Here is a 13,305-nt window from a genome sequence, read left to right as displayed (position 1 = left end):
ATATACAGCATTCACAGCCAACTGAAGCACAACAGGGCCATGTCCTGAGGAGTTAACAATCTAATAAGGGCATAATACAGCAAGGGAAATCTGAAACGGGGTAGTATGTGAAGGACAAGGAGACAACAGAAAAATTTAAATGAGAAATACTGTTTGTAAAGAAATGTAATGTCACGTGCCTTTCAGGGAGTAACAGGAATTGTTTACCTGTATTGTGTAGGGGGCTGGACTAGCTCTGACCCCTGAGGTCCCTTCCAACCCTACAGTTTTATTCAGATCTGGACTGCATACCTGACAGTGTATAACACTAATGCAAAACAATAGCTCCTCTTTAGGTGGGGCATTGCAACCACTTCACCTGCATGTGCTGGTTATAACACTGTAGCCACAGCTGGGCATGCACTTACTGGCACCTGCAAATTGTGTAGTAGTCTGAAGGCCTTGTGCTCTGCAAGACACCAAGGCCAACATTCACAACCTAGGCATGCAAGCCACTGGGTGCTTTACTGCTCTTACAGTACAGCTGTTTACATGGAAATCAATGTATTCAATGTTTGAAAAACTGAAATGTTAACTCATTGTGTCATATCCTTCCACTGTGAAAACAGTTCATAAGTGGCAGGATGGCACAGAAAGCAGGGAAACTACGAAACTGTCCTTCCTATTCACCTCTCTGTTTATTCCAAATATTTGTTTTCATTACTTCCTCCCCACCTTCTCCCCAGGGTCCCTTCCCTGGCTGCCTGCTCTAGCCAGAGCATTCACTGCCCCTGATTGTGGCTCTGTTTCAGTTATAGAAACTAAATTGGGAAATGAACAGTTCTATTTACAGTCTAAATTTAGTTGGTAGAGCCCTGCTACCCATTTTTCATATTTTACAGGTTTAGCCCTCTGATATCAATTTTTTCCACCATTATGTTGTATTAATTGGTGTGAATGCTGAATGTGATTGGGTGAACACATATTTATTTACTCTGAGGGGGGGGGTTTATTTAATATTTATTTGAAGAGGCTAACATCCACGTACCCCAGACTATTATAGGTCTGGGTCGGCAACAATTGCATTCTTAAATGTCAGCAACATTAATCAGAATTAAAATCCAAATGTGTAGGATTGTAGATGGAACATGCAGTTAGTATGGAAAGTGATGTTATACCACAGACAAAAAAAAAATAAAAAATGACAACCCCCCAATCCAGAGTACAATAGAAAAGTTGATCATGTAGTTCAAGTTCGTATATAGGTTTTGCAAACAAAACCAATCTTCTGGTCTTTTAACAGAGTAATGGACTCCAGTTGGAGAATTAAAATTAAAAAATGGGCTTGAAACTTCTGCTTGAGCTACTAAAGTGAATTATAGTGGGAGAATGATACATTTAGTCTCCAAGACAATATGTATTACAATGCAATTGTTCCTAAAGTGCCGACAGTGGGCCTGAAGGAGCACTGATAGGCAGAAAGCAGCAGCTGCATGACCAGGCATTCTGAAGTCTCTTCCCTAGTATCTTTTTGCTTCTTAAATGCTAATGCAGCTGTCATAAATCCACTATAAAAAGCATAATGCAGGAAGTAAATCCAAATTATAAATTAGTGACTGTTGCAACCAGAACTATGAAAACTATCTGCAGGGTTTGAAAAACAAGCCCATCAAATGTTCCAGCTTCCTAGATGCAACAGGAACCATTAATATCTTGACATTTACTGCAGTGAGGTATGTGTACTGCTCCCTATTCTTAGATTCAGGAATACTGGGAATACCATGGCAATTTATACTGCAAGGGGTAAACATTCAGATTCTAGTGGCAGTTCAGTTATTTTTAACTAGTTCGGTCTGGTGATGCTGATAGAGGATGTTACTTCATCTGTGCTTGCTTTGGTCAGGCACTGACAGATGATAATGGACTTGATTCTCCTCTCACTTATATCTTGTAGAATCAATGGAGTTACAGTGTTTTAAGACAAGTGTGAAAGAAGTTGGCCTAATGTTGGCATTATATGACACTATTATTATTTGTATTACTGTGGTACCTAAATGGCCTACTTAAGTCCCTATGATGTGAAGCCCTGAATAAACTAAGCAGAGGCCTGCCCAATAGAGTTTACTGCTTAAGTATAATAAGAGAGATAACAGATAGACCAGGGGCAGGCAATTATTTCAGGTGGAGGGCCACTTACTGAGTTTTGGCAAGTCATGGAGGGCCGCATGACAGGCAGCCAGGGGCAGATAAATATTAATTTTCTAAATTTTTTAGGGCCCTGCAGGCTGGATAGAATAGTCTGGTGGGCTGCATCTGGCCCGCGGGCCACATTTTGTCCACCCGTGAGATCGACTGACAGCAGAAGACTGACAATAGAATACAAAGAAACAGTAAGACCATATTGTCCCACCTGACAGTCCGTGGTTGTGCTAAGATGTAAATACCTGCTTGAGAGATATTTGGGGGGAGGGGGGCGTTATAAGTTCTTTACAAAAATATGGGACCTACCTCCTTCTCTCTGAACTATGTGATATAGATGAACAATTTGTAGGATACATTCCAGATCCTGGTCTTGATATCCTTTTTCATGCATGTCATCTACTGAATCAGGATAAATAACTTGATCGCGTAGTGTTCCAATGGACATATAGGGCCTGTAAAACAACAAAAGGAAGCTAGTAATCTAATACCAAGTCGTGTTTCCCCCGTGCTATTTTGTGCATCTTGCTGATGTTCTATGAGCAGTGGATAATGACTTAAACACTGTGTTGCTAAAACTATAATTATCTGTAACATGCTGTGAGTGAATGTTTTTCTAAACTTACTCTAGGGACAATGACTTGTTTACATAGAAGCTGATTACAGTGGAGCAACATGGATATCATTAGCACGAAAACAAAGGCAGAATAAACATCCATCCCCTGGCCTGTATTTTATGTGAGTTCAGAAATCTGCAATTCTGCACTGTATTAAGTACTGCATATCCACATTGTGTCTATTCACATTTTAAAATTTCAGTTCAACATACGTGCATCAACAGAGAATGACCAGAATAACTTGGTGAGATGTCAGATGGGGCTGCAGCCTGGAACCCTCAAGCCAAAGGACCTGTGAGGTGAAGGAGGTACCTTTGCACTCTCCAGGTCCTTGGCTACTCTAAAGAGATGGGGGACTGAATAAGCCCTAAGCATAACTCAGACAGCACAGGAGGTTTATCTAAACCACAACTGACTCCCCAGATGGCCATGGGTCCTGGTGCTGCGCAGAATCCCTGCAATGCCATGTTTCATCCTGAATTACCCTTGCCTCTGCCAGCCATATCCCTCACATTCCCTCTAAACCAGGCTGTAGAACACCTTCTCAGAGGAAGCCTTATAGCCATCTCTGCTGCCTGCATTATGGGGCAGTGGAGGCATGGTCAGAAGGCTATCCTATTCCCACACAACAATTCATAATTTCCATTCTGGGAGCTGTGTAAACTCCCTAGGGTGCTCTGCAGAAGCCAATGATCAACTGCCAACAGCAGGGTGACTCCTGTGTGTGAAGAAAGGAGCAAGAGGAGCCAGCAGCAAGATGTGGCCAGCAATCCACACAAGGAACTCTCGCCTCTGTGGATTATTATCAAGAATAGTTTTACAGCAGGGGCAGTTCCTTCTCTGCAGATTTCAGGATCTGTGGGGTGGAAACTCCAGAGCTCCCCAGCCCCTCCCTTCTAAGGGACAGTTTAGAGAGAGCTTTAAATTTAGCCTGGCAGAGACTGCTTGCCTTTTTGGCTTCCTTCAGCACATTGGTTTTGAGATCCATCAGTGCACACTACAGGAAGGAATTTGTGACACTGACAGCTATAGAAATACAAGGCTAAAGCCTTGTACTGTATATATTAACATTCATTAGTATCACTCTACTACATCTCAATGGCACAGTCTGAGATGCTGCTGAAAGTGGTGTTGTCCTGTTTATACGTGCAATTAAAATGTCCTCTGTTTGAGAGTGGAAACAGCAGAAAATATGAGTTGCTGACAACCATTTGATCATTTTCCTGCTGTGGGCAGAGACCCAGATGGAACAACACCATGACCACAAATCATATGTAGAGCTGGTGATCCTCTTTGCTATTTTTTAATGTTATAGTTTTGCTGCCTACTGTGGGTTGAACAAGGCACTGCACTGTACTGTGGAGTGAATGCTACTGAAAAAGGCAGAAAACTTTTCATTAATCTGAATATTGTAAACATAAAATATGATGTAATTTCCAAAGCAACAATCTAATATATTTGCATAGCACCCTCCAGCAAAAAATCCCAGGGATGTGTTTTCACTGCTCACATAGGAATCATTTCACCCACCCCTGAAGTGCGTGGCACCCCAACAGTACACTACAGCTTACTGAATAACAATAGCATAAATCAAGTCTTTCCACCTGGCAGCCCGTGCACTGCATAAGGCCCACAAGGGGTTACACTGGGTCCCCCCGCCAAGCTCCCACTCGGCTGCTACTCCCCCTATTGCTCTGGCTGTAACAGCAACTCTCCAGGCTACCTGTCTATCCTCCAGCTTCTGTCTTGTGTGCTCACCCTGTGCAGGTGTGTAGTTTGCACTGAGTGCAAGGACAGAGGATTCCAGTGCAGCAGGGTGGGGAACATCCATACAGTGTGCAGCCTATGGGGCACGCAGCCCCCATTTGTGTGCACTGTGAGGCATGTGGCTACCGACTGCTTAGAAGTTGGACAGCCTTGGCATAATTAATTGAAACTACAGGAAGGGCTGAGATGGGTGAAATGCATTACCCCAACAGTAATTTGGTTGGGGCACTCCTCTAGTGAATAACAACATGGAATCTTTAATAGCCACGGCCTCTTAGCAGCTCACTTTTAATTGACTTTTGAATGATAGTGCACTCAGCACCATCATATCTCAAAGTACCAGGCACTTACTGACTCACCAGCATCACTTCCTGTAGCAACTGGCTTTTCCTTGTGGCTTCCCATACTCTGTCACTGAGTGCCCTTCACCATATGTAGATTGTAAGATCTAACCTGAACACAGCCATTATGGCAGAGATGCACATGCCAGTAACTCACAGCATAGGAGAAGGCATGGTTTCACATTTGGAGTATTGGCCTGAGGGGACTTGAGAGCCCTGAGTACCATTCCCTGCTCTGCCGCACAATTCTTGTGTGACCTCGGGCATATCACATAACTTCTCATTGCCTCATTTCCCCATTAGTCATATGGGGATAATAGTACTTTCCCCATCATTGGGGTGTTGTAAGGTGCATCAAAGCAGTGAAGTGCTCAGTTGCTACCATAATAGGAGGTGTACGATAGCTAGATGCTAAGTAGAGAGAAGCACATACTTACTGGGCATAGCAACAGTTGGCTTCTGCCCGAGTCATTCTGTTGACAGCATACCATATAAAAGTCCCTTTTTAATACTGTTTCCATTATTTCTTTGATCTGAATTCAGATAACCAAATGTTTTGTCCTGAAACATTATCCTCAGTTTAGCCAATCATTACTGATGTCTCAATGCCCACGTCCAAAAAAACATGGCGTTTTTCATTTTAGCCTGGGCCACTGGGTTCAAGTTCTGAAAAAAAAAAATATTTCACAGCCTCTGAAGATAGCTTCTTTGGGTGCAGTAGGAGGTAACTTCTCTAGGTAAGAGAAGTAATGGTGCTATAATCCTTTTGCTTCTTTTTTGCAGGATATTCAGTAGCTCTTTCCTACAGGTCGTATCAAAGCTCCCATTGATTTCACCGAGAGCAGTGTTAGATGCTGAATGCATTAGAAGGCCACACACTACAACTTCTTCAGCAATCCCTTGCAGTTGAGGATGACTGTCTTATCTGTGGGTCCAAAGATGGCTGATGAGGCCAATCCATGATCGGCAGACTGCAGCCTACAACTATAAACTAAGGTGGTGTATGCTCCTTATTAGCATTTCACTAGAACTGATTAAATAAACAGACAAAGCACCTTACAGCACGATTAAAAATGTTATAAATAAAAAAGTCTTGTAGGGCTGCTAGTTCTCTCACAGATACCTACCTCTGCCCTACCATAAAAGAATGCGATACCATTTTTTAAAAAAAATTGAAGATAGAGGAAATAAATAACACTGTATTTAACACTGCGTATTCAAAGAGCAGTAGCATTAGTCAATTCTACTCTATGTAGTTCATGGGGTTTTTAGGGCCAGCTAAGGTTTCTAGAACCCTTCTGGAGACATAAATAATTGATCTGTGTTTAAAATAACCTATGCTAAACTCTCCTCTCCTCACGCACAAAACTGTCCAAGAACATCTAAATATTTCAGGTAGATCAGTTACCAAAATGGAATGGAATCAGCTTGCACCCACAAACAGTTTACAAGGGAGGAAGCACAGAGTATGAAATTTTCAAGGCATACAATTACAATCTGGTATCAAAGACAGAAAAAAAAAAAATCACACCAATGACTGTGTAGTTTTCTCAGTAGAAAGTGTAAGCATATCACCTATAGAAAAGAGGCTAGAAAGGAATGGCAACTATAGCACTAAAGGCATGCTTTAATTATCGTTGACAATCTGACATCAGTGGGTTCTCTGATGGAGCTAGGGAAGAGTTACAAGACTTTCCTGAATAAACTAAAATCACTGGAGGATTATTAAGGCAAATCCCTAAGAAGGTAAACAAGTTTGAAGAAACCTTTTCCCCAACACCTCATGGGGAAACTGCACATTCTGGTTTTAGCTTGATGAGAAAAGGTACCAAACAGAAAATTGGCAACTGCATAATGTGGCCAGCTTGACAAAAGAAGGACATCACTCTCATGTGACACCCTATCATGCACACTGGAGCAAAGAACTGATATATCTACGTGATCGGTAACACCTGATAAGCTTAGCATGTGTATGGTCCATTTATTGTTTTATAGACCTTCTGTGTACAGTGTTATCCAAAAATAAACAGTATCATGTTTTGTGAAAGTCAGATGGTTACTGTCTCATACTAACATTACACTGTCCCTTCAAGAAAGACAGACTTGCCAAGATGATTACAGCAAACTGCAGCAGGATACATTGCAGCCTGAATCCCCTGTCTGGAAGGAGAGAATTACAAGACTCTGCCCTGGAAAAGATAATAGCTGAAAGCCAGAGACATGTTTAAGGTGACCCAGACCAGAAATGGGTCAGAGATACAGCTCACTTTAGAACTACAGGGAACCAGCAGGAGTTGATTAGTAAGGTGTCAAGAGAAAGAGTGCCAAGGACCATATTGGACAGAAAAGGCTACAACCTTCTGGCCAAACACAGATGGGAAACATGGTCATAGACACAGCTGCTATATGAACATTTAAAGAAGATGATTCCCCCCACCACCATTGCAAACAGCAATAAATAGTGCATATACTCCCTTAATCAAGGCTGCTATGAGGTGTTTATTATATCCCAAGGTTATTTTCCCAATATACCTGTATCTCTTCGGTCTTTTTGTACTGTGTGTGGGCCGGGAGCGGTCTGAGGCCTTCGGGGGCGCACGGCGGGCTGTGGCCAGCAGCCCTGGCACGTGGGTCGGGGAATGCAGGCCGGCGGACTAGAATTAGGCACGGACGTGTAGCGGTTGATTAAAGATTATTTTACTTACACCGTAGAGGGTCGCGGTGCAGGCAGGAGAAAACTTCACTTAAGTTGCAGTTACAAAAGTCGTACGAACAAGACCCGTAGAAAAACTCGAGCCTCTTGAAATAACTCGGGCAGAGCTCTGGATACACACACACACGGAGTTTGCTAGGCTCCGTGGAACGAGCGAGCAGGGCAGGGTACGTCGAGGGATTAGGCGGCGACGGGGAGAGGATAGAGGTTGATCAGGCCCCTATATCCTTCTTAAGGCACATGCTGGGTTTGTTAGGCTCCGCAGCGCTTAGAGTTCTTCACAAGATGTGAAGTCCTCCTTCTCCTCCTCCAGATGGTTGTGGAGTCCTCCAACTTGGGCGGAAACCACTCAAGCCTCTTATACGGCTAGCAAGCCAATCGCTAGCCGCCACGTGGGAATAATTTAGAACTGGCCAATAGTGGGGAACAAATTTGCATGTGAATGGCGGGAACTCCCTTGCACCGGGCTTTTCTCTTTGCAACTGAGAATTGCACCGTGCAAAGAAAGCTCCTCGTGGCGGGAAATAATTCTGCAGTGCCAAAGAACATACAAAATCATACCCTTGGGTCATGACATACTGAACCTCTGGAAGCTCTTGTAGTTTTCATCCACACCTAAGTCTTCACTGGATGATAGATAAAATTCTTGGTCATCTTAACTGGAATAAATTAATCCACTGAGTTATCAGAGCTCTGTATGCACCATAACTCATGCCTTCTAACTCTAAATAACCAACCTAGCCAACAACAAAAAAGTAAAGGCATTGATAAGAACCCTGGCCAGACCTTTTCTCACCCTTAACAGAGTCCTGTGAAAACCAAAGCTGCAGCGCGGAAGAGCAATAGCCCTGAAATCAGGAAAGAAACCATTCAAAATCTCATCAGTTCCTGTTCCAATCTCCATAAAATAGACTTTTGCTTTCCTATTTTCCTATCTATTTTAGTTCCCACCATTGCTGAGTTTTATCTTTTTTCCCTTGTGCTGTTCCCCTTATAGTCTTTTTCATCTTCCAAGCACTATTATTCAGACTTGCTCAGATCTGCTTGAATATCCCTAATTTTGTAACTTCTGCCAGTCTTCTTGTTCTTGTACTTTGGTACCTTCTTTCTTCTGGGCTTAAGTTTGCCATTCAACATTACTTCATACAACCTGTGTCAAACACAGGCTGAGTCCTAGGGTGCTTTCCACTATGTTTAGTTTCTGATGGATCTTAAGGCCTTTTTTTTCCTCCTTTATAATATACTGCTGTACCTGATGTATGAAGATGAGTTTAAAAGGAAAGCCTCATCTGCATCTTACATTTGCTGCTCTGAGAGATGCTATGATTTCACTCAGTTCCTTTGTTTTCCTTAGCATAGTTTGTGACTAATCTTGAAACATTAGTATTCTATATCCTCCCAGAGTAGGATCAGAAGTTTTGATAAGTTGCTTCATAATTTGCTGCTTCTGTTCAGAATAGAGCAAACAGTACCATATCTCTGGGCTTGTTAGAGTTGGGCAGGGGCAGGCAGAGGAGTGTAGAGGGCATCGTTTGCTCCATCTATAAGAACTGTTTCCTTTGTTCCTAGTTTTAGGTAGGAGCGAAGAACATGCTTTTAAATATTCTGCTGGATCTCCCTTCTCCAAACCTTCTTGGACAGAGCAGTGTAAAACTCAAGTCCATGGTAAATTTACCTTATAGAGGGAGAGAAGAGTAACTGAATACTTTTTAGAATAAATCACTCCATTGTCAAGAAACTCCATTGTCAAGAAATAATAAATACCTATGCAGCCTTCAATTTTCAAGTTCTTTTATGTTACAGGGCATTAGATGGTGGAGATACTTAAGATTTTGTACAAGGAACATTAATGCTTTGCTTTTTAGACTCAGAAAAACAATACTTTAAAAATATTTGAAAAAAATTAATATTAGTGTTAATCACATGCAAAAACTTGTTAAAGGGACATTATTACGGTGGTAAAGTCAAGCACTTGGAAGCAAGAACATTTTAGAACCAAAGCTGCCAGCATCTCCTCAGTTTGGCACTTGTGCATGTGCATTCTAAACCTGCCTACATGATTTCATGTTTCCTCCACAAAAACCCTGCCTCAGATGGAGAACAGGGGACAGAGTCATGCCAGGGGAAATTTGAGGTGGCATAAAGGGCAGTGAAGGGCACTTTGGGGCAATAGTGAAGTGTGTGGAGTACCCACATGTTGGCAGGCAGGGAGCAGTTCAGTCTGTGGCCAGCTGTATCCCCCTGATACCATGTGCCTGCTCCACCCTGGACCTGGCAATCAGCCTCCTACAGACTCGGTTATATTTGTTTTTGCTTGGATCATGAACCGAATAATATAGTCTTAGATTTCTAGCATATTAGTAAAGCTTCTAATTTCTTTTTAACTGGGAGAAAAATGTGTGTTGTGTTATGTGACGAGGCACTGCACCACCTGCACCCCCTTTTTTAAAATCCTAAATCCACCCATGAAGAGAGGCACAGGGGGCAGTTTCACCTGGTAGTGCCAGCACAGTACCTGGAGATAAAATAGGGCAGAGTAGTTTTTTGTTGTTATTGTTCAATGAGGAATTAAATAAATATCCAAACCCTCTGCAATTTTCACAAGATGAGATTCTTGTTGTTCAAACAGCTCCAGTTAAAGCAAGATGTCTACTGCAGAGTTGACTAAATTCACTCTGCAGTAACATCTCAGCATCTACACGTGCAGCCCTTTTAGGCCACAGTAAACTAATAAACACTGCCATAGGTTAGCACGCAGCAACACACATGTAGACACTGACATGGCTGGCTGGGGCATGAGGGTGCTTCAGTGGAGGGACTAGCCCCACACTGGAGCACTCTCATGCTCCAGCCTCTCTGCAGGACACTGAGCTGAGTCAGAGCAGCCCTGAACTGGCAGGCTGACCCCCCTGACCCCTTGCCAGCTAGGGCTGCTCTGACCTGGCTCAATGTACTGCGGTTCCAAGTACACATGTAAACATGGTACCTGGGAGTAAAAAACTCCAGCACAATATGCACCAGTTTATTGCATTGCATTAATTGCATGTGTAGATGCCTAGTGGGTGCATCTACATGTGAACTTTATCATGGAGTAGACTCTGCAGTAAACATCACTGTCTATACATGTGCCAGTATTAGGGTGCAGTAAATTAATTAACTGTGCCGTAAGATAGTGCTCCCTGGGACAGTAATATCTTACGGCAGAGTAATTTACCATGCTGAAATGTACGTGTGGATGCTGATTGCGGGCATACATTGCACCCAGTCAACCCAACCAACCAGGGGCCTGCTCCATCCTGGCTCAAATTGCCACTGTCCTGGCTGTATGTGTAGATGCTGCACCCAGGAGCAGTTTCCTCTGGCTCAAACAGCTGAGGAGTTTATTGCATCACTTTAATTGCACATGTAGATGTACCCAGTGTGAAGCAGACATTTGATGAACATTCAGTTTAGATCAATTCTATCTTTTAACACAACTCTTGAGAAGCAAATAGTTAACCCCCATATTCATACTCATAAAGTATGTAGACAGAGATGTTTTTTCAGTAAAAAGTTAATTTTAAATTGTTTTTCTAAATTTTCCATAGTAAAGCAGCTGAGACCTAAGAACAGTGGTTCTCAACCAAGGTGATGCCAAATTCAGAAAAGTTATGGAGATGTGTCTCAAGTCTAAAAAAGGTTGGGAGCCACTCCTTTAGATCCATCATACAGACCTCTGCCATTTAAGCTAATGGTGTATAACTGATAGCACAAGCAAATCATTATCCTCTCTGTGGACTGGCCCTAAAGGGTGATGCCCCATTTTACCAGTGGGCTTCACATATATGCTGGTATCACAGGAATGGTGAGACACAGGAGTCTAGGAGTTCCATTCCAGGCACTCCATGTGCGCCAATGGACACCAGCTCCTATGCCCATTCCTGCCAAGCATGAGCCCTTTTTACCAGCCCTTTCCTATTCTTGCCTCCATCTCAGGACTTCTCATTTAACTTGTCCCAGTCATAATGTCTTCAGCTTCTAATCCCAGTACACAGCAAGTCTTGGGTTTGCATTTCTGGACACCCTCTCTCAGTCTACCATTCACTCCTATTTCTGTACACCTTGCCCAGAAAACTCCAGTATCCCCAGGCCCGGTCTTCATCCAGTATCTTACTAACAATAGCCTCCAGTCCAATTCCTAGTCCATATTCCCCATTTCCAACAGCTTCCAGTTCCCTTCTCTCTTCACATGCTCCTCATATCATCTCAGTGCCAATTCTACCCCAAGAACCTGGCTCCTCAACAGGGCTGTCTTCTTCACTCAACTTGTCCTCTTCACCCCACTGGATCTCACCCAGCTAGTCCCAGTCTCATCCCCTACTTCCTCATTTGATCTTAGTTTCCCCACATCCAGCTGCATCCCCAGCCCTCTCCACTGCCCCACTTCCCCTCTAAGACTCTAGTCCTAGTCTCCTTGCTTAGCCAGGCTCAATTTCTACTTCAGCTCCCTGACCCAGTCTAATTGTCCATTCAATCCTTGTCCTACCTCCTCCCCAGCAGATTTCACTCCTGGTCTCCTTATCCCAATCTAAACTCCCATCGCTGCTTAGTCTGCTTTTTCTCCTTTCAGCAGAAAACTGAATGGGCTCAGGCAGTCTCTCTAGGCTCAGTTCATGTGCCTGGTCCAAAAACAGCCTGCGGCTGCAATTGCAGGCACACTCCTGTGCAGTCCCAGGCTGGAGCAGATACTCTGTAGATATAATCTCCAGGAAATGGAGCTACTGAAAATCTAAATAGCCTCTACTGGGCTGCAGTTTTTCAAAGGCTTATAAACTTAGCTACATTTGGGCAGGTGTTCACATGGGACAGTAACCAACAAACCCCTAATACCCTTCCAGATTTCAAGGCTCTGCTCCAAAGCACAAAACAACTGAAAATGTGACTAGAATTTTTTTTAACATCATTTTCTTGGTGCCTTTGAAAACACAGAATAGTTTTAACAGAAATAACCAGCCTGAGGAAACCATCTGGCATAGAAAATTTAATTCCAAATTGTGACAGTACACCTTTGGGTGCTTGCCACTTTAAGGGCTTAAGCAGGCTGCAGACCAGCCTGCAGATGGGAGCAGACCCAAGCAGGCAGTCACATGGCAGCCAGGAGGCTGCCTGATTGGCGGAGGGCTGGGCAGCCTGGGTATAAGACCAGACCTGAGAGCAGATTTGGCAGTTGCAACTGGGGAGCCGAAGGCTGAATATCTCCTGTCCTGAGCACTGCTGCTCCAGTAACATCTGGAGGTCAGGGCAAGAATTATGGGGAAGTGAAGGGGGCTGAAGACCTGGGGCTGTGGAAAGTCCAGCTTATAGTGGGGGGGCGGGGGGGCTGTGTAGACAGGGACCCAAGAGAGGGGCCAGGATGGCCTATTGAGAGAGGTTGGGTAAACAAAGGCCCAGAGAAGACACAGGCCATCCTGAGCAGAAGTGCCTTGGAGTCTGTGGGCCTACAGAGGGGCTAGGTAGTCCCCCTGAATAGAACTGTTGAAAGCATAGGTGACTGAGGGAAAGCCTGGGAAAGCCCAGGGAATAGAGCTGACCCTGGAGGGGCTCTGAGCCCAGTGTAGTAAAGGACTGTTTGGTACAAAATCTGTGGGGCTCTAGGCAAGCCTGGTGTGAGAGAACTGATTAATGGGAGAGCCCAAGGGTGGACCCCTAT

At 43.7% G+C, this 13,305-nt stretch overlaps 1 protein-coding gene across 1 annotated transcript in view; it reads right to left on the bottom strand.

Moving 5' to 3' along the window:
- The window catches only part of ABCD2 (ATP binding cassette subfamily D member 2), an 80,767-nt gene that overhangs the window by 19,635 nt on the left and 47,827 nt on the right, over positions 1 to 13,305 (bottom strand). Inside the window, exon 9 of the mRNA XM_014522111.2 lies at positions 2,488 to 2,633. Coding sequence (XP_014377597.2) covers positions 2,488 to 2,633 — 146 coding nt within the window. The remainder of the gene's footprint in view (positions 1 to 2,487; positions 2,634 to 13,305) is intronic.

The sequence above is a fragment of the Alligator sinensis genome, unplaced genomic scaffold (genome assembly GCF_000455745.1).
Source record: "Alligator sinensis unplaced genomic scaffold, ASM45574v1 scaffold9_1, whole genome shotgun sequence".
NCBI classification, from domain to species: domain Eukaryota; kingdom Metazoa; phylum Chordata; order Crocodylia; family Alligatoridae; genus Alligator; species Alligator sinensis.
Note: the sequence above shows the minus strand (reverse complement) of the source record. Positions and strands in the feature narration are given on the sequence as shown.